General features: G+C 33.7%; 5 protein-coding genes across 5 annotated transcripts in view; 2 read left to right on the top strand and 3 right to left on the bottom strand.

Moving 5' to 3' along the window:
- LOC125851848 (serine/threonine-protein kinase STY13-like) overlaps positions 1 to 18,409 on the top strand; it is a 145,918-nt gene that overhangs the window by 125,929 nt on the left and 1,580 nt on the right. The window lies entirely within an intron of this gene.
- On the top strand, positions 362 to 5,706 carry LOC125851871 (proteasome subunit beta type-2-B). The gene is made up of 3 exons (XM_049531616.1): positions 362 to 637; positions 722 to 845; positions 5,219 to 5,706. Exons 1-3 carry the CDS (start codon positions 480 to 482, stop codon positions 5,549 to 5,551), a joined length of 615 nt encoding a protein of 204 aa, XP_049387573.1. The 5' UTR covers positions 362 to 479; the 3' UTR covers positions 5,552 to 5,706.
- On the bottom strand, positions 6,060 to 8,827 carry LOC125851867 (non-specific lipid transfer protein GPI-anchored 25). Its single transcript, XM_049531613.1, has 4 exons — positions 8,446 to 8,827; positions 7,028 to 7,063; positions 6,857 to 6,937; positions 6,060 to 6,603 (listed from the first exon to the last, which is right to left on the bottom strand). Exons 1-4 carry the CDS (start codon positions 8,825 to 8,827, stop codon positions 6,395 to 6,397), a joined length of 708 nt encoding a protein of 235 aa, XP_049387570.1. The 3' UTR covers positions 6,060 to 6,394.
- Positions 10,078 to 11,313, bottom strand: LOC125851864 (non-specific lipid transfer protein GPI-anchored 21-like). Its single transcript, XM_049531610.1, has 4 exons — positions 10,974 to 11,313; positions 10,786 to 10,812; positions 10,609 to 10,683; positions 10,078 to 10,486 (listed from the first exon to the last, which is right to left on the bottom strand). Exons 1-4 carry the CDS (start codon positions 11,311 to 11,313, stop codon positions 10,215 to 10,217), a joined length of 714 nt encoding a protein of 237 aa, XP_049387567.1. The 3' UTR covers positions 10,078 to 10,214.
- On the bottom strand, positions 13,534 to 16,053 carry LOC125851866 (non-specific lipid transfer protein GPI-anchored 20-like). Its single transcript, XM_049531612.1, has 4 exons — positions 15,595 to 16,053; positions 14,973 to 15,002; positions 14,298 to 14,372; positions 13,534 to 13,905 (listed from the first exon to the last, which is right to left on the bottom strand). Exons 1-4 carry the CDS (start codon positions 15,938 to 15,940, stop codon positions 13,694 to 13,696), a joined length of 663 nt encoding a protein of 220 aa, XP_049387569.1. The 5' UTR covers positions 15,941 to 16,053; the 3' UTR covers positions 13,534 to 13,693.

The following is an 18,409-nucleotide window of genomic DNA, read 5'->3' as shown; positions in this document are numbered from 1 at the left end:
CTCTAATCTCTGCTTGCCTCTCTCCCTGTATCCCGAATACATGTATCTAGTATGATTCATTGTGTTTAATTTTGTACATGAATAACTTATTTCCTATTTATCTAACTTATATCGTATAAGTAATAAAAAAAATACATAAATAACTTGTTTCTTATTCAACTACCAAACAATCCTACCCTAATCTCGTACTCCATACAAAAGAAAAAATAGGTCAAATCATAGAAATAAAGTTGGTGTAGTAGACTTCCAAACTAGAAAACTATAAGGTACAGTCTAGTAATAATGACAAGATACATGGATGAAAGTGCAATTAGCTTAAAATATGAAGAAAAAAGAAAATGCTCAAACTTGTTCTCCAAGACGCCCTTCGAAGCTCTTATACTAACGCAAAACATCTTAGTAAAAATATTGGAGAAATCTCTGCAAATCTCTTGTAGAAGAAGAAGATCTGAAGGATCTATAGAACTTTCTAGAAGAAAATGGAGTGTGTGTTCGGAATGGTCGGCAACGGTTTCTCACTGGTGGTGGCGGACTCCTCCGCCGTTCACAGTATACTGGTTCACAAATCCAATGAAGACAAAATCATGATTCTCGATTCGCATAAACTTATGGGAGCGAGTGGTGAAGCTGGAGACAGGTTTTGTTTGCTAGATTCAATAGTTATCTTGTTCGATCTCTATGGATTTTTATTTGTATGTTGAATTTTTGGGTGAATTTGCAGAGCTCAGTTTACGGAGTATGTGCAGAAAAATGTGGCTTTGTATCAGTTTCGTAATGGTATTCCGTTGACCACAGCTGCTACGGCTAATTTTACAAGAGGCGAGCTTGCTACAGCTTTGCGTAAGGTATTGGTTTTAGCATCTAGGGTTTTGATTCTGTAGTTACATGATGATTTGAGCCTGTTTTTTATTTGGGTGCAATTTTAGGGTTTTAAATATGTAGAAGTCCCAAAATGTGAAATTAGGGTTTGACACTTTAATCAATCAATTAATTAAGGATTAACTGTACACTAATCAAGTATGCATGAACTCCATACTAGCTGGGGTTGGCTGAATGAATCCTTTGGAACCATTCCTTTCTATTAAGGCCCATTTCATTTTGTGGTTCCGTAAAGCTAGAAAATTTCAAAGGTTCTCTATTTGGTATATGGTATACTGATATGCATGTCCCTAACCTGACTAGGAAAGACTCCTGAATCATAGAGTATTAGATGAAGTGTAGATTATAACTTGAACAGATATAAGAAGTAACTAAGCCTCTCACAAGAGGTAGGGATAAGGTCTGCATACAACCCACCCGCCCCAGACCCCACCTCCACCTGTGGGATCTCACTGGACATGTTGTAAAAGTAATTAAGCATCTTCCTCTTGTTTTCTATTAACACTGTTTGGATAAAGAAAAAGAAAAAATGAGTGAGAAAAGCAAGTTTGTGTTGGTAAATTCAGCATATGCTATTTCTCCTAGTAGTCTGCTCTATCTAAATTCTAAAATGAGTTGCTGTTGTTGTGCCAATCAATGGGATTCTGTATATATATCAGGGCATGAAATACCTGTTGTAGCATTTTCAAGTCTTGCCATATTATCAACCCTGTGTATCAAAGTGTCTGCAGCAGTAACAATTCTGTATAGCATTATTTAATGTAGTTAAAATTCTCTCCTTTTTTTTGCATTCATTAGCTTCACTATGAGGATTGTTATCTTTGATTACAGTCCTAGATCTTGTGAAAGTTCTGCCTTCTTTTTTTAGCTTCTTTGATGACAGTGTTGACTGAAATTAACATTTCAGAATCTGGCCAATGATGAATATTAATGTTCCAGGAAGTAGAGAAACTTCCTTGTATAAACTTGGGGCCCAATTGGACATGAGCTTTTTTTTCCAGAATATTGTTTGGCTTTACATTGGAATAATTCAAATCAGTTTTTCAAGTTTCAAGTGGATTCTTTCTTATGAATCACAAAATTTCAAGCATGTCCAAACACAACTTCAATTCTAAATACCATATTGTTCTTCAACTTCAGAAACTCTTTTTTTTAACTTTACAACCAAATCTATGTCCAAAGACCTAATAAGTATGACCTCTTGTATATAGCCCATCTGTCAGTTTTGAGTATAGTCGCATGATAAACAACATTGAAGCACCATTTTGATCCTAACAAAATTCTCCTGCTAAGTTGTAGTATTAGTGCGTTTACCAGATAAGATGTATAGGGCAAGTTTTAGTGCAGCTTTAGAGTTGTTTCTTTGATGACTTGTAAATCATGGGTTGGAGAAGTAAATGAATCCTGTTTGCAAAAATGCAAGAGGAATGTTGTGTACGGAATGTGCCTACTCTTTCCCTACCCGTGTGCTAGTTAGAGAGCATTTTGTGCATGTTAAACCTCTTTCGAGGCACGAACTTGTCTGTCTGCAAAATGTATACTTTGCTAATGGATAGTGGTTGAATCAATCAACTAAGCTTTCAATCCAAACAAATTGAGTTTGGTTATGAATTCACTACATTCATTTTGCTCTATTGGGCCCCATATTATTTCAATACTCAATAAGTTGTCTTGTAAGACAAAATTAAGGGTAATCTGAAACTAGAGTTCCCGTAGATCTCACACTTTGGACATACAAATCTTTTAGCAAACTTGTGCATGTGTGAGATTTAGTGTAGGTTTAACAACAATTAAGTCTTAATCCTGACTTCTTGTTATCATCTCTTTTTTTGAGAGGGAAAAAGATGATCCCATATTGTTGGAACTAAGATGTGTTCGCTAAACCAATTGGGATCATCTATGTAGATCACTTGCTTCCATTAAATCCATAGGGATTTAGAGAGATTGTAGCGAATTTGTAGGTCTTCTAGGAGAACATCCCTCTATATGATTTCAGTTTATGTTCTCTTCTTGCACCTTCTGTCATCATTGTTTCACACATGCATACTGGTGCATTTGTTGGTTCACATAAAGCATGACCAAACTGTACTCAAGTGACCTTTTCCCATTTTATCCTCTATATGTCCACTTTGAACCCTCTTTCGGATGTGAATTACTTTTTATTTGAGTAATTTTCCTAATCTTCCAATCCTCAAAAGTTTTGTCTAATCTTGTATGAAGCACATACATCTTATCATTTCCTTGTGAATTTGCCAAGGGCCAAGATTCACTTTCATTTAACATTGCTAGTCTTGCAACATTTGATATAGTTTGCCTTTTTGCTTTAGTATGTTTGTTCCTATTGCTTAGCATTCTTGTAGGCCATAGGATATGTTGTAGCACTCCCGAAAGATGAACTTAGATATCTAAAGTGTTTTCATTTAGGCAGACACCATAACTCCTGGTTAATGTCACTACAATTTCATTTTTTTTGAACAATATGAAAGTTGGGAACCAACAAAATTATAGAATGGTGCTAATGGATAGTGAGAAGCTGAACTGCAAAGAGGGGCCTCCCATTTGATTCATCACTTTTTGGCCTCAACACATTTTTGCCAATCTTGCTCAAGTGGCAAAAGGTGGAGGATTTGTGGCTTAGGTCGCAGGTTCAAGCCCCACACCATGCAAAGCGAAGCTTGGTATTTAAGTGGAGAAGGGTAGAGGGGCGGGTCCATTATCCACCGAGTTTAGAAGGCTGTGATTGGTCCCAAGGGCGGGTCACAGACGGATTTCTCGGTTATAAAAAAAAAATTAAAAAAAATGAAAAAGAATAGTGATGTGCTTCTGTTACACTAATGACCTGCTCTCCTTTTATGACTTATAAACAGGCCAATGTTGCCATACAGTTTGCGATGGTTCAGGCCCATTATCCACCGAGTTTAGAAGGCTGTGATTGGTCCAAAGGGCGGGTCACAGACGGATTTCTCGGTTATCAAAAAATAAATTAAAAAAATGAAAAGAATAGTGACGTGCTTCTGTTACACTAATGACCTGCTCTCCTTTTATGACTTATAAACAGGCCAATGTTGCCATACAGTTTGCGATGGTTCAGGCACCACCACTTTAATCCTAATTACCCTTAGAACAACCATCTAAATTAAGCTCAGCGAGGGAGGGGATTTACTCCAATTGACTACTGTTAATGTGTATATTACAGTTGGAAATGAATTCGTTAAATAATAGGCCAACATAAAGAGGAAGGATGAATATGATGAAGATGTGGGCGGATAGTTATTCAACCACTTAAAATTCGTGAATTCTATCTCTTGATTGGAAATAAAAGATCTTGAATCGGATCTGTCTAGAAAGAGAAGAATTACTTGTCATTTTTCTCAAAAAAAAAGAAGAGAAGAATTGCTTGTCATTCATTAAGGCATCTGGCAGCGCACAATTTCTATCAAAACACACCATTATCATGTATATGTGCACTTAAAAAGTACTTTAGCAAAGGAGATTGCTAAATGTTGCAAGAAAATTCATCCTTTACCTATTTCTCTGTTACATTTAGAGCTCACAGAGAGCAAACATAGTAATACTTTTTCCTGCTTATAGCCTTGGGGATATAAAATACAGGTTCATGAACCTTTAAATGCTTCAGCATTCTCTAGAGTTTCATCAATTTAATGAATAGATGAAAGTTGATACACTTCAAGAGAAGAACTGTTTTAGTGTACCATATTTGTTGAACTTCTAGTCAAAATTTCTGGAATGCTCAAGCTAAGATGCACATATTGTTTAAAAAATAAACAATAATACAATTACTTCATGGGAAAATGAAATTAATAATGACTTCGAGTTTAGGTTGACTTGAGAAGAGGATAAAAGGAAAGCTTTTGGTTGGTGATACAGGCCAGTCTTGCCGTTTAGGGTGTAAAATGAAAGGAAACACTGTTTTATTAGGAAACACTAATTTGTATTTCTCCTTGTATTCCTCCCACGCATGAGACACAGTTTTGAAAAGGCATAGAGATCTTAAATAGGTGCATTATTGATATTTCCACCATCTCTCTTTATAAGCATGATGAGTTGACAATGGAACCAAGGTGTCACACTTCTGTTCAACCCATGCCATTTGAAGTTCTTTTAAACAAAATGTAGAGTGCAGCTGCCATTTTTGTCCTTGTGATTTACTTTGAGTTCCTTGGTTTTGATTACTGATTACTGAGAGGAGGATATTAAAACTTTCAGTCTGGTTTACTGTTGAAAAACATTGTTCTTTGAGGGTTAGTTTTCAAAATTTTGATGTACGATTTGGTTTTATGGTACACATTTGTTAACTGCAATGTTTGTTTTTTTGTAGAATCCATACATGGTGAACATTATCCTGGCTGGATATGACAAGGAGACAGGTCCTTCTCTATATTACATTGATTATATTGCTACTCTCCACAAGGTGGATAAGGCAGCATTTGGTTATGGCTCCTATTTCTCTCTTGCCATGATGGATAGGCACTACCGAAAGGACATGACAGTTGAAGAAGCTGTTGATTTGGCAGATAAGTGCATCATGGAGATCCGATCAAGGCTGGTTGTTGCCCCACCAAACTTTGTGATTAAAATTGTCGACAAGGAGGGAGCCAGGGAATATGCTTGGCGCGAGTCTGTCAAAGATGCCCCCGTTTCCAACATCTGAAGCTCTGTTTTTGTGTTATGTTTACTCTTGAAGCCTATGAATATTATGTTCTGGGAAAAAAACTTTAGTCATTGTAACTGCCAAAAAATCTGACGCTACAAGTATTCACTGTTTGATCGATAAACCCGTTGTGTTAAAGATTTTAGTTTTAATTATTTTCGAGTTTCAGGTCGATAGAAAACTGGTATTGTGAGACTTTTCTTATGTTTCAACTACCCCTTGTGTTATGCATGTCTCTCTTCATTGATTTGGAAGAAATAAGAATATAGATAGAGTCGTCGCCAATTTGCTTCACCCCAAAAAAGAGCTTTGCATGGATTGTGAGTAACAAAAAAAAACCCAACAGTACAAATTGAGAATAAAAAGCTGCCTGTGACTAACTATTCTCATCCCCCNCCCCCCCCCCCCCCCCCCTCCTAAGTCCGGCCTGCATAATGCCTCTCTCAAAAAAAACAAAAAAACAAGAGGGAGCTATGTACACATATATTTCATCTAATACTGTCCTTATGACGTGTAATTTAATCAAATTCACTAAATGTCCACACCAATTGATCAACTGAAGCTAAGAAGTTCAAAGGAAGAGGAAGAACGAACCTGGGCAAGTTGATAAACTGAATGGCTGTAGTAAGACAAGTGTTTCTCATATTGGATCTTGCATCGCTTTTCATTCATATGGTAAGAAGATTATGTGTACTCAGATACTGATGAAGCAGTACATGTCAACTACAGGAATTTAACAAAGAATCTTTTTGCCAGTAGTTTTACATCTATCCACAGAATTCTGATCTGACTTAATATCTTCCAATCAAACTGTCTGTTTATGATGCCATGAAAGAGACAATATTAACTAAGTTGGTGCTTGCAAGAGAGATACAGGAGAATCGACATTGCAGATGCAACCCATGGACGGTAATTGCACATTAGGTCTATGGCTGATGAACATTTTGTTGTGGGTTGAGAATCATGGCTAGGATCATCATCAGCATCGGAGGGTGGAGGTGGTAAACTGCCTGATCCTGGTGGATCTTGAGGTGAAGGGTTATCATGATCACCTGCAATAAAGTGATAATTCATTTTTTACTAGAAAATTAACTCCCACCTTCAAATTTCATACCCCTGGTTTTATTCCTCCGAACTAGTATCTGGAGTTTCTAAGAACTGCAGTTATGTGACTCTGATTATCAATTTTATAAATGTTATATAGAGATATAAATGTTATGTGGTAGCAAAGTATTCATCAATATGGAAGGGAACAATTGAATGTCAAAGTTATAAGCTTGAAGAAACAGGAGATAAGTAACTTGCCTGGATTTGGAGTGCTTGGTGGTCTAGAAGAGCTAGGGGGTGTAGGACGCACTGGTCTTGGACTTGAACCCCTGTGATCTGCTAGAAATTCTTACACAATGAAGTGATCAGGAGATTCTGAATAAGTAGTATCACCAGTTTGGCTGTGACAAAAGATCAAAGGAGAATTACCTGTTACTGATCTAAAAGGAGGCAGCGTAGTTGAACCTGAGTCACGGAAAAAAAGATCATTAAGGTCGAGAATATGCTGAATGAAATGGCTGATCTTTCAATGTACTTAAAAGATCTTCAGTATAGTGAGCTATGTAACTTTTTGTCTTTAACATACTTGTGTCTAACAGGTGTAACATGACGCGTATTACAGAACTCTTAAAAGTATATCAACACTTCATATATGTATGCCTAAAGGAGTCCAGATAACGTAAATGGTGACTGAAACTCAAGTATCAAATTAGCAAATCAAATGGGAAAAAGAGAGAGATTATGGTATTTATGCTTGGATAGCGCTCAGTACTGTCATGCAATTACTGCAGATGGATTTACACACATATGGTTAAGTTGCAACTGTTTTAAGTTAATGCAACTTTAAGATCATGATCTACTAAATGGACATATTTACTCACAGCTGAAGCATGCATTATTATAACAATAAATGTAACTATTACATGTAAAAGCTGTCTTCGGAATTAGGAGATTCAATGAGAATTCGTGAAACTTCTTCAGATCTGTAACAACGTCTACTTGTCACACCCGTGATAACATGAAGCAAGTAGTAGTACTATCCGTTCTAGGTAGTATAATGTTATTTATACATACAGAATAACTAATTGACAGTAAAAACATTTGCGCATATACACATAGAAATTCTTCCTTTGTGTTCACTTGATGAATTGCTATCTGTGCAGATTACTCAAAACCACAAATGGATGCATTAGCACTATGAACTCTTCATAACATACAGTGAAATAACAAGCATAATTTCTACGGTATAAGCAAAACGTAAGTAGAAATTCAACTATATCGCAACTCAGTGGTAGGATTACCCCATTTTTTGTTTAGATTCAACAAAATGCTTCTATATTTGTAAAGAGCACATTCGAAAACTCTAACAGGACAAATTATATCACCAGTCCAAATCTAAAAAGAAGAATCATAACGTCAAAAGCACAAACCTGTCATTGCCTCGTTCTGATAAAATTCAAATCCTAGCATACGTAACTGAGTTCTCAATTGTTCCAATTTGTTTGGCAATTTTCATCTACAGAGATCTGACTAATACAATTTTATATAGAAACTACATGAATCATGATTATGTAAGCTAGAATTTTCCTCATAAAAAAATGATTGAACATTAAATATATATTATTAAGGTATAGATTAAATCACAATTAGCCTGAATATCTAAAACCGAAGCATCAAACACTTTGAAACGGAGCAACTAATTCAAATCATAGACTCGATCAACAACATCTACTTTCAACTAAATTGTTACTATCGCCTATCAGTCCATGAAGAAAAAATTTCAATACATTTAGAAGATTCAATGCAGTCACAGGAAGATTTATAGTATGAGCAATCGGAATCCAAACCTGAACAGAGAGACTCGAGAGACAGATTCTCCGCCCCTTCTTTCTCCTCCACGGGACACATAGAAGTTAGGGACAACAGCTTCATAGAACTGATAGGAAATCCGAGGAGCTGAGGGTTGCGAACGAGGTAGCAAAGGCAAATCGCAGTATCATCCATAAATGCCGCCGAGAAGTTATCGCAACACTGAAACGGAGGCGAATCAGAGATATTGTTAGGTGGATCGGAAATGTACGGAAGGCATGGCGAGAACGCCACCAGTTCGTCGGCACAGCTAATTGTGGTTGATAATGACTCCGGCGAAGTTGGCGGAAGTTCTGGTGGTTCCGGGAGTGTGCCGGCGGCGAGTAGGAGAGCTGAGAGAAGGATCAGTACGCCTGCCATTGCTCTAGAGAGAGTGAGAGAAACGGTTAGCTTTTGTGTTGCTGATCAGAGGATTGTTGAGTAACAGATTAGTGGAAACTAATTTATACTGATTCTGAAAGTTGAGTGGAGTGTGTTATGCATGGAAGAAAGTAGCGAATGGCGGGAAAAAAGGAGATTTTTTATTTCCATATATGCCCTCTAAGTTGTGGCGAATTTACAGGAAGAGTGTAGTTTGTTTTTTTCCTGACTTTACATGGCAAACTAATAACCCCTCTAATTATTTGGAATAGTAATAAATTTAAAATTTTACAAATACATAGTGAAAATTTGAGTTTTATAGCAGATACTGCAAATATCTTCACATACAGATACTGTATAAGAGCGGATATACATTATGTCAGTGGATACAATGCATTTCACTATTGTTATGTGTACTAAAATACGCAAAGTAGGTTTACGTCGATACTATAATCTGCTTATGAAATGACACTGATATCCTATGATAAGAAATATACAACTAAATAGACAGAACAACTTAAATTGGTAAGACAATTAGCCAAAGGCAATGATATAACAAGATGCCTCTGGTATAAACTTAAATATAAGTTCAATTCAAGCCTCAACAACCTGAATATGTGTCATGCTCTTGTTGCACTTAACAAATGTATTACTCACATACTATCTTGTTCTTCGATTTGATTATTATGTATTGTTTTCATTGCTTCGTTAATCTATTATATGTTGATGTTACTGCTCTCTTCTACATTATTATATCTTTCCATACGTGATTTTATTATGCTTTACTTGATTTAATTGAGCGCTTATCGAAATCAATCTCTCTGTCTTCACACCATAGGCACACAAAAGGGTAAAACTGCCTACCCACCACCCTTTTCGGACCCCACTTGTGGGATTACATTGGATATATTGTTGGTGTATATTTGACACAAATACTTGAGTCAAAGAAAAAGCAGTTGGATAAAACCTTGAAAATTATGCTGATGTCATTAGTGAAATATCTTGAGTAAACATGATGGTCCCTTTGTCAATATATACCTTCAATTTGTAGGAAAAAAACAACTGATAAGCAATCAAATTCAAGTGGTAACAGGGCAGGAAAGTCATTCAGGCCTTTTTTTTGGTTAACCACAATTGGAGCCCGACTATTCTAGATTCGCACTGCATAGGGCCCCATTCAGGGGAAGCGCTCCTAAGTCATTCAGGTTTCACTCTCAAGATAAAGCAAATTAAAAAGTTGAAAAATATAGATTTCAGGACTCCCAAAAAAATTCATTATAATGCCAGTACAAATTGATTAAAATGAAACAACAAAAAAATGTTTACAACCTATCCACTAATGTATTCATCACACTCCAAATAATGTTCATATACTATAAGAATCAATTCAGTATAAGTTCAATACAATTGCTCCACAGGCTACTAGAACAACAAATACTGAAAGTCTCCGTGAATCCGGGGCAGAAGAAGGCGTTAAATTAGGCCTAAATCCTGAACCTGTATCAGTATTTCCAGATCCGTCATCTGTTAAAGAAGGCGGTGAAAATCCATTGTAAGGATTTCCCAATCCGCCGCCTGATGGTGATGGTGGTGTTAAGCCTGGTGTTGTATCACCTCCTGGTCCCAAAGGAGGATTGAATGGTTCAGGAACATCATCACCTGACATTAATTAACATGAACCAATTTAGCAATTGGCGGAAATTTATAAGCTAGATTGGACCTTAGGATTCATCATGTTCAACTCAATTCGCGAGAAATTTTAAAAATGAAAAATGAATTACCGTCAGGACTAGGAGCTTGAGGTGGTCTAGGATTCCGAAATCGTGGAGATCCTGATGGTGATAAGGCAGCTGGACCTGTCACACCAATATAATATAGCTTTATTAGACCAAATTACTTGATTTTGATTTAGATAAATTTGTTCGTATTAGTTTAGATAAATTGAGTTGTTTTGGTACCTTGAGCTGGAAGAGGAGTAGAAGAACCTGCAATACATAAAAATTGAAAACAGAATTAGTTACCAAATCATAGTACTCGAATGCCAAATGACGTTTATACCCCTCTAAGGGAACGTGCACTCGAGCTACAATTCATAGTGTTATCGTCATTTTTAGCAGCTAAATATTGGGGAAATGTTTGATTTTACCTTTGCATTCAATGGGAACACTATCTTTGTTACAAGCTTTGGGGAGGGTAATCGCGACGTTTCTGTTTGGTATTTTAAAAGGAACATTTCCAGTAACAATAAGGCAGAGGCAATCTTTGCCACTGGCTGTAAGGTCCTTAAGAGATTGACAACAAGCTGAAGTTGGTGAACCTGAACCATTATTGCTCATGAAATTTATACAAGGGCTAAAGCTACTTAGCATCGCGCTACTACATGCTGTACTAATTTGCCCTGATACTTGTATGCTAAAAATCATCAACACTATGGCTAAAAATGGTACCAAACGTCGAAAATTCTTCAAAAATTTGAACCCTTCCATTAGTGTTTTTTTTTTTTTTTTTTTTTTTTTAGATTTTAAAGAATAGTAATGTGAAGGGAAAATGTGAGAAATGTAGATGAAATTGATGTTGGTTGTGAGAGTGATAATAAGAAGGGTATTTTTATAGATGAACATTGAGGTTTAAGAAGAAAATGGAGGGAAGAAAATATGAAAGTCCAAAAGTGCTATTGAAGTTCAACTACCTTTAACTAACTTCATATCAAACAGAGTATTTAGGTGACCTTGCAAGTTTTATTTTCTTTGTATGACTTTTTTGGAAATCTTTAGAAGCTAAATGATGTGTTTAAATAAGATAAAATATATTCATTGACTTCTTTAATGTTGTCATCTTGTGACCAAGTCATAAATTTGAGTCTGTGTAAGCCGTCATTAATACATGCATTATGATAAATTGTTTGTATCACACCCATTATGTGTTGTCTTTTTTCCAGACCCTTCATAAATGTGAGATATTTTGTGCATCGATAGAAGTCATTAAAATCGTAAGAAAGGTCCTTGGAATGCATATAATAATTAGTTATCATTCAAGACGTAGTATTCTTATTTAATAAGTATACTTTATTACTAATATATCTTTATATCCCTAAATTCAAGATTCTTTCTTAGAGTAATTAGGTGATCACTCTTAAGAACCAATCGAAAAAAGTTCATCAATTTTGCCGTAAAAGTTAAATACATTGTTAAAAATAATTATTTTATATGATGAATATTTTTAATTTGTAATAGTAAGTTAGTTTACTATTTTTATTAAATTTACAATAAATCATGTTTATAAAGTTATCAGGATTTATATATAATTAATTACCTTATAAGTCATACGATTGTGTAGAATAATTAATAATAATCAATAAATCATTAAAATAATGCTAGGAAATATCATGATCATACAGGTGGTAACAAAATAGACCAGTATTGCATGATGTAGTTAGGTCTCCTTCCCCACAACAGCCAATTCTTGACGTAGTAGAAGTTTGATTACTTGTAGTTTTTTTTCTTCTCATCTTTATGAACTTTTATAATATTGGTCTCAAATGATGAGTTAGGAATGTGGATCTTGACAAGTTAAAATGAATTGAGTTAACAAATAAGTAAGTTAATGATTCAATTAACAGTTATTTGAATTGAAATGGATTGACTGAAAAGTATATCGTAATTCAACTCATTCAAGTTTTATTAAAAAAATTGTTGTTTTACAATTTTTTAAGTATCCCATAATTTTTAAAAATTATTATTATGATTATCAAATAAAAAAATGTCTTTTCGAAAATATTCAGATAACTTTTTTATGAGTCAATTTAATTAAACTACATGTTAATCTAACTATATTTGACTGAAATGAATTGGACTAAAATAGGCTAAATGATGTAACCAAACAAAGGTTTCTATGGATCATTTTGACTCATTGCAAATATTCTTTCAAAATATATGATCTTTTTCACATGAAATTGGTAAATGTTAACATATGAAATTGATAAATAAAAATCTAAGTGATACTTGTAAGTTTCATTTTCTTCTTTTTAAAATTTAACGGAATATATTATTTTTTATTAAACGGGATAGCATTTCATCTTTCTTTCCTTATAATACCTAACCACCAAATTCTTCAAATATATTTCATTTTGCAAATATCGAGATGACTTGTAATTCTTGAGTTAGTTTTATTAAAGGATAGCTATGACCGTGTGCTTGCCTTTTGAACTTTTGCCTTTTGCTTTAAATATTTTAGAAAATAAGAATATCGGGTATTTGCCTTGAAGACCACTCATAATATAATGGCCCCTGTTTCAATTTAGTTGGCTTGATTTAAAAATGCTAGATGAAATTAATTAATATTCAGTATGAATTTGCACATAAATTTTTTGTTAATATAAAATCTATATATTAAAAAATTATTTGAAAGGTACTATAAAAACTATAAGTTGCTTTGTTCATTGTTATTTTGTTGTCATATTTTTTTTTTGCAAAGGATTTGCATACATTCTACTGTTTTCCACCTGTACGATTATATTGAATATGTTATTATTATAATAAAATCGTAATGATTAAAAATTCAAAATATTTAGAAAGTATTTTACAAAAGTTATAGTCATAAATATTATTTTTACGGTTCACATAGTATCTACTATAAACAAATTTAGAAAAGATTCATACAATTTGGTAAAGAAAAATTTAATCAAATACATACTTAGATTCTTTAATTCAAATAGAACTATAGACGTACCAAATAATAACATAACAAGTACATACTATATTATATCCCTGTACAACATCAACGTCACTAATAAATAATTCTAGTAATTGCTTTATACAATCTATATTTTAATTTGTAGTCATATATCATCAAATTACTAATATTAACTCAAAGAATCGCTCCAAATGCAGCTAACATAATTAATAATGGTGAAATTCCATGACCAAGAAAAGGTGCAGCCGATGGTGTCGCCGGAGTTAGCCTGTCGGAATTTGTTGCCGGAGTTGATGGATCCGTCGGCGGAGATGGTGGCGTTAGAGTTGGAATGTCATCGGCTGGTGGCGATGAATTAGACGGCAACGGCGGATGGACAGTTGAATCTGAGGGAAATTTGTTATTGAGTTAAATCATATTGTACTAATTAAATTTATAAGTTAATTAATTGAAGAATAAATAAAATTATTAGGTCTATTGTATGATGTAAATATGTAAAAAAAATACTCTTTATGTCTCAATTTATGTGACATATTTCGTTTCTCGAGAGTCAAACAATTTAAGTTTGATCGAGAATTTGCCCATAAAATCTTCAAAATTTTTAAAATGAAATTTATATATTTGTAAACTACCTAAAAAGTACTATAAGTCATAATAATTGACAATTCAAAATATCTATAAAAAATTTACGATAAAAAATAGATTTGCATGAATTTCGAAATCTAATGTGTCACATAAATAGAGACAGATGGAGAGTAATAATTAAAATTGTAAGCACCTTTAGGACTACGAGGAGGGATAGTTGGAGCAGCTGTTGGTGAAGCACTTGGAGCCCCAGCATCGCTACGAGGACCTAATTATGGAAATAAAAAGTATTAATTAACAGAATTGTCATTTCAACAATACTGGCAAATCTTTCTATAATAATATTATTTATTTCGAGAATTTTTTATTGTTATAGATTGTTACAGATTATAACCACATGAGACATTTAAATAACTTTTGATTGTTTTATGTAAAAAAAAAAAAGAAGCATTAAATCGTCATGGATGTCGAAACTTTAATGGAATATATATTCATATAATATGTTTTTGTCATAAAGCATCAAAATTATATTCGGTCAAAATTTCTAGATTGATTATTGAAAATTTTATAGAATTTTATTTTTATAAAAAATAAAAGATTAATTATTACTATACTATATATATAGTAATTATAAAAAGGTATTTTTACTGAAAGCACGCTGCTATATATAAAGATGGTTATTATTCTTATAAATTAAAAAATGTTACTACAAAATAAAAGAAAAAAAGTCAATTTCGGAAAAAGAAAACTTAATTGTTATGGCAAGATATTATTAATTCATAGAAAGGTCTGTATATAAAAAGTAGCAATTCGAATAAATAAATAAATAAATAATAATAATAATAATTAAAAAAAAAAAAAAAAGTACCTGGCGCAACAACCTCAGGTGGACTGGGAGCTGCAAGTAAAAAAATAAACGGTATCAATTTCTTCTCTTAACGGATAAGGATTGTAATAAAGTGATAAGTATTCATTCATTATTAAATAGAAATCTCAAGTTTATCTCTCTCGATTTGGAGTCGCCCTTATTAGGGTTGAATTTCTCAATACAGATCTATATTTAATCGAACTCCAACACTGGATGAAAACTAAAAAAAGTGTTATTTTCTTAAGTGTGACGAAAGAAACCAAATGGATAAACTATGAGCACCGAAAGGGCTAGGGTAGGAAGTAGACCACCTAATTCTTGCCAAGATGTAAATGCTTCAAAATATTTTTTACGCAATTAAATTATAAATAATTTAAATAAAAAGACTCTAAAGTACATCAAATATCATATTTATAATCTTGAAAATAAATAAATATATATTACCACTTACCTTTTTTGTTTAGAAATGTCTTCATTGACCATAAAACTATTTACTCATACAACCCTCCCTCGTGGCTCCGTATCTAGCAAGACTAGACCCAAAACTTCTGATGAAAGATGAAATAGTACTTACTATTCCAGTATCGCGATTACATAATAAGCTAAATACTGTAAACTTTACCTTTGCATTTGAGTGGCACACCAGGCATGTTACAAGCACTAGGAAGAGGCATAACCATATTGGGATTCGGCATTTGAAAGGGAATGCCGCCTGTAACAATAAGGCAAAAACAATTCATGGCGTTGGTCATCATAGTCTTCAGTACATTGCAGCAATCTTCAGTTGGTAAACCCCCAACGTTGCTGCTGCTATTCGTCAAGAAATTCATACATGGCGTAAAACTAGTAATCATCGGTCCTGTACATGGTGTAGTTATTGTTTGGCCATCGATAGTCTGTAGAGACAACACAATCAACAACATCCATGAAAGAACCGAAGTCGGAAAAGCTAAGTGCTTATAAGTCATGTCAGAGTTGACTTTCAACTGATGGTAGGTTAAGAGTTTGAGTCACGCTGATGATGACAGCAATTGAGAATTTTTTAGGATATGTAATTGTTTTTTGGGAATTGTGTAAGCTGTGAATTAATGGTTAAGTAGAGATAATGAGTGAATGGGGGAATTTATATATAGGTGAAAGTTTGAAAAGATTATTATTATGATGAAGATTAATTAGTTGAATTAAGATTAGATTAGCAGGTTTTGAAGTTCAACAACCTTAACAAATATTTGTACAAGTACTCCAATGGTTTTGATGTTTTTGTCTCTTTGGCTTTGCTTGTCGTGACACATAATTGTTAGTACTACACGTAAGTTTGAGGTTTGAAAGAGACTGATCAAATAACTTCTCATTATATCATTAGTTATCCTCGAGTAGACAATGGAGCTCTATTCTATATCAATGGTATTGTAGTGTCGATCGAGCTCCATAGAAGAAAAGCAACATTATGTGGGGAAAAAGTATTCAGTCGTCTCAATTTATGTGACACCGTTTAACTTGACACGAAGTTTAAGAGCTACATACATTAATTAAACGGAGTTAATCTTGTTTGGTTGATAGATCGATACAATACAAGTAATTATACAATATACTGTCTCCGTTCATTTTTACTTGTCATATTTGGACTAGGCACACCTATCAAGAAAATAATACTCATATGCATGCCTATTTTATCATATTACCCCTATTAATTGTTGTTTAATACTCCCTCCGTCCCTATTTACTTGTCCATATTTCCTTTTTTAGTTGTCCCTATTTAGTTGTCCATTTTGACAAATCAAGAAAGAACAACAAATTTTTTCCTATTATACCCTTATTTACACTTCTTGAAAATTGTAAAAGTGTATGTTGTTTCCCTCCAATTTATTTCACTTTAATTCAAATAAGTGGTTGTAATTTTGAAGTGAAAAGTTGTCATAAGGGTAAAATTGTAACTTCACTGTGTTAATCATTGTTGCCTTAATCTGTGTGCCATTTCTAAAGTGGACAACTAAAAAGGGACGGAGGGAGTATTAGGTCTGTGAAAATAAGTAATTAATAATAAGGGTAAAACATGAAAAAAAAAAATCATTATTTCTTGATATATTCAAAGTGATAAGTAAAAGTAAAAATCTATTTTTAAAACAGTACGTGAACAAACAAAAGTGAACAAAGGAATTATTTAGTAATCACTTGCCATTATATGCTAGAAAATTAGCATGTAATTGGTTATCGGGTAATATGTTATTGATAGTATTCAACAATTGACATTTTTCTTGATAAAATCACCCAGATCGAAACGTTACGATTAACTCCGATGCTGCTTGCTGGTGGAGGTTGGGAGTATCTCAACTATGAGTAAGAAGTTGAAGAAGCCCTAGATCCGCCTCTTACTTACCTACCTTCCCAGACTAGCTAGTCAGGGTGAAGCATTCTTAGCATTAGTAGTTTTGGCACGATAGACTCATGAGATGTGACCTCATGATGGGTCGGTGGAAATGGCTCGTGGTCGTGCATTCAATCAATTTCCCTTGGAAACAATGGTCAAGATTTATCTTAATTTTAGGTTGCGTTAAACTACACAACTTCTCCGAAGAAAATATTGCATACCAAATCAGAGCATGACTTGCATTATTGATGGGAAGTTATTTCCACTATACAATATATATGTTGAATGAAAAATTCCAAAACAGTTAAAACATTTTATAACGATGTTGTTTGTCTGAATATTTCTTTGCTGTTGTAGTGAAATACTATCATAGAGAACATATAATATAGCATAACATGAAAGATTGTTTCACATAAAACATGATCATTATTGTTAAATATTGTTATAAATGATGGTTATTATAGAGAAGTATGACAATATGTGTGTAAACATTATTTTCAACATTTTAACATTCAGTTTTATCACTATCATCACCATCTGCACTCTGTTTGAATTGGACTTGGACTTACCACTGCTAAAGAAGCCCAATTACAGAAGCAGTCTCTTAAAGCCCAACTAAAGCAGCAGGCCCAATACACACTCCCCAGGGATTTAGTAGTCAGGGCCCACAACGAGCACAAAGTATACACATTCCCGTTCATTATTTGGTGTGAACACTATGTGTGACAACGTTAGCAAGTTTTGAGAGAAGGTCCACTTTTTGTGAACTAATAGATTTAGGGTGTGTTTGGTATGAAGGAAAATGTTTTCCATGGAAAATGTTTTCCTAGAAAATATTTTCCTGGAAAACAAGTTGATTTTTGACTTATTTTCTCATGTTTGGTTGGTGAGTGGAAAATATTTTCCGGAAAAGATTTTTAGTGTTTGATTTATGAATGAAAAATATTTTAATTTTGAGAAATATCTTTTATTTTTACTAGAGTAGAAAATAATTTTTGAAATTGAAAATAGTTTTTAAAAACAAACTTAAATTTTTTTGGGGGGTTAGGGGGTGGGTAAGGGGGGGGGG

This window comes from Solanum stenotomum, unplaced genomic scaffold (genome assembly GCF_019186545.1).
Source record: "Solanum stenotomum isolate F172 unplaced genomic scaffold, ASM1918654v1 scaffold30406, whole genome shotgun sequence".
Classification (NCBI taxonomy): domain Eukaryota; kingdom Viridiplantae; phylum Streptophyta; class Magnoliopsida; order Solanales; family Solanaceae; genus Solanum; species Solanum stenotomum.
Note: the sequence above shows the minus strand (reverse complement) of the source record. Positions and strands in the feature narration are given on the sequence as shown.

Excerpts from the sequence above, each read along its gene's own strand:
- LOC125851871 (XM_049531616.1), top strand. The coding sequence starts at position 480 with ATGGAGTGTGTGTTCGGAATGGTCGGCAACGGTTTCTCACTGGTGGTG. Across the intron at positions 638-721 it reads AGTGGTGAAGCTGGAGACAG|AGCTCAGTTTACGGAGTATG; the intron begins GTTTTGTTTGCT and ends GTGAATTTGCAG. Across the intron at positions 846-5,218 it reads TTGCTACAGCTTTGCGTAAG|AATCCATACATGGTGAACAT; the intron begins GTATTGGTTTTA and ends GTTTTTTTGTAG.
- LOC125851867 (XM_049531613.1), bottom strand. The coding sequence starts at position 8,827 with ATGGCAGGCGTACTGATCCTTCTCTCAGCTCTCCTACTCGCCGCCGGC. Across the intron at positions 7,064-8,445 it reads TCTCGAGTCTCTCTGTTCAG|GTTCAACTACGCTGCCTCCT; the intron begins GTTTGGATTCCG and ends TCCGTGACTCAG. Across the intron at positions 6,938-7,027 it reads TCCTTTTAGATCAGTAACAG|CAGATCACAGGGGTTCAAGT; the intron begins GTAATTCTCCTT and ends AAGAATTTCTAG.
- LOC125851864 (XM_049531610.1), bottom strand. The coding sequence starts at position 11,313 with ATGGAAGGGTTCAAATTTTTGAAGAATTTTCGACGTTTGGTACCATTT. Across the intron at positions 10,684-10,785 it reads TACTCCTCTTCCAGCTCAAG|GTCCAGCTGCCTTATCACCA; the intron begins GTACCAAAACAA and ends TTGGTGTGACAG. Across the intron at positions 10,487-10,608 it reads TCAAGCTCCTAGTCCTGACG|GTGATGATGTTCCTGAACCA; the intron begins GTAATTCATTTT and ends AATTAATGTCAG.
- LOC125851866 (XM_049531612.1), bottom strand. The coding sequence starts at position 15,940 with ATGACTTATAAGCACTTAGCTTTTCCGACTTCGGTTCTTTCATGGATG. Across the intron at positions 15,003-15,594 it reads TGTGCCACTCAAATGCAAAG|CTCCCAGTCCACCTGAGGTT; the intron begins GTAAAGTTTACA and ends TTTTACTTGCAG. Across the intron at positions 14,373-14,972 it reads ACCTGAGGTTGTTGCGCCAG|GTCCTCGTAGCGATGCTGGG; the intron begins GTACTTTTTTTT and ends TTCCATAATTAG.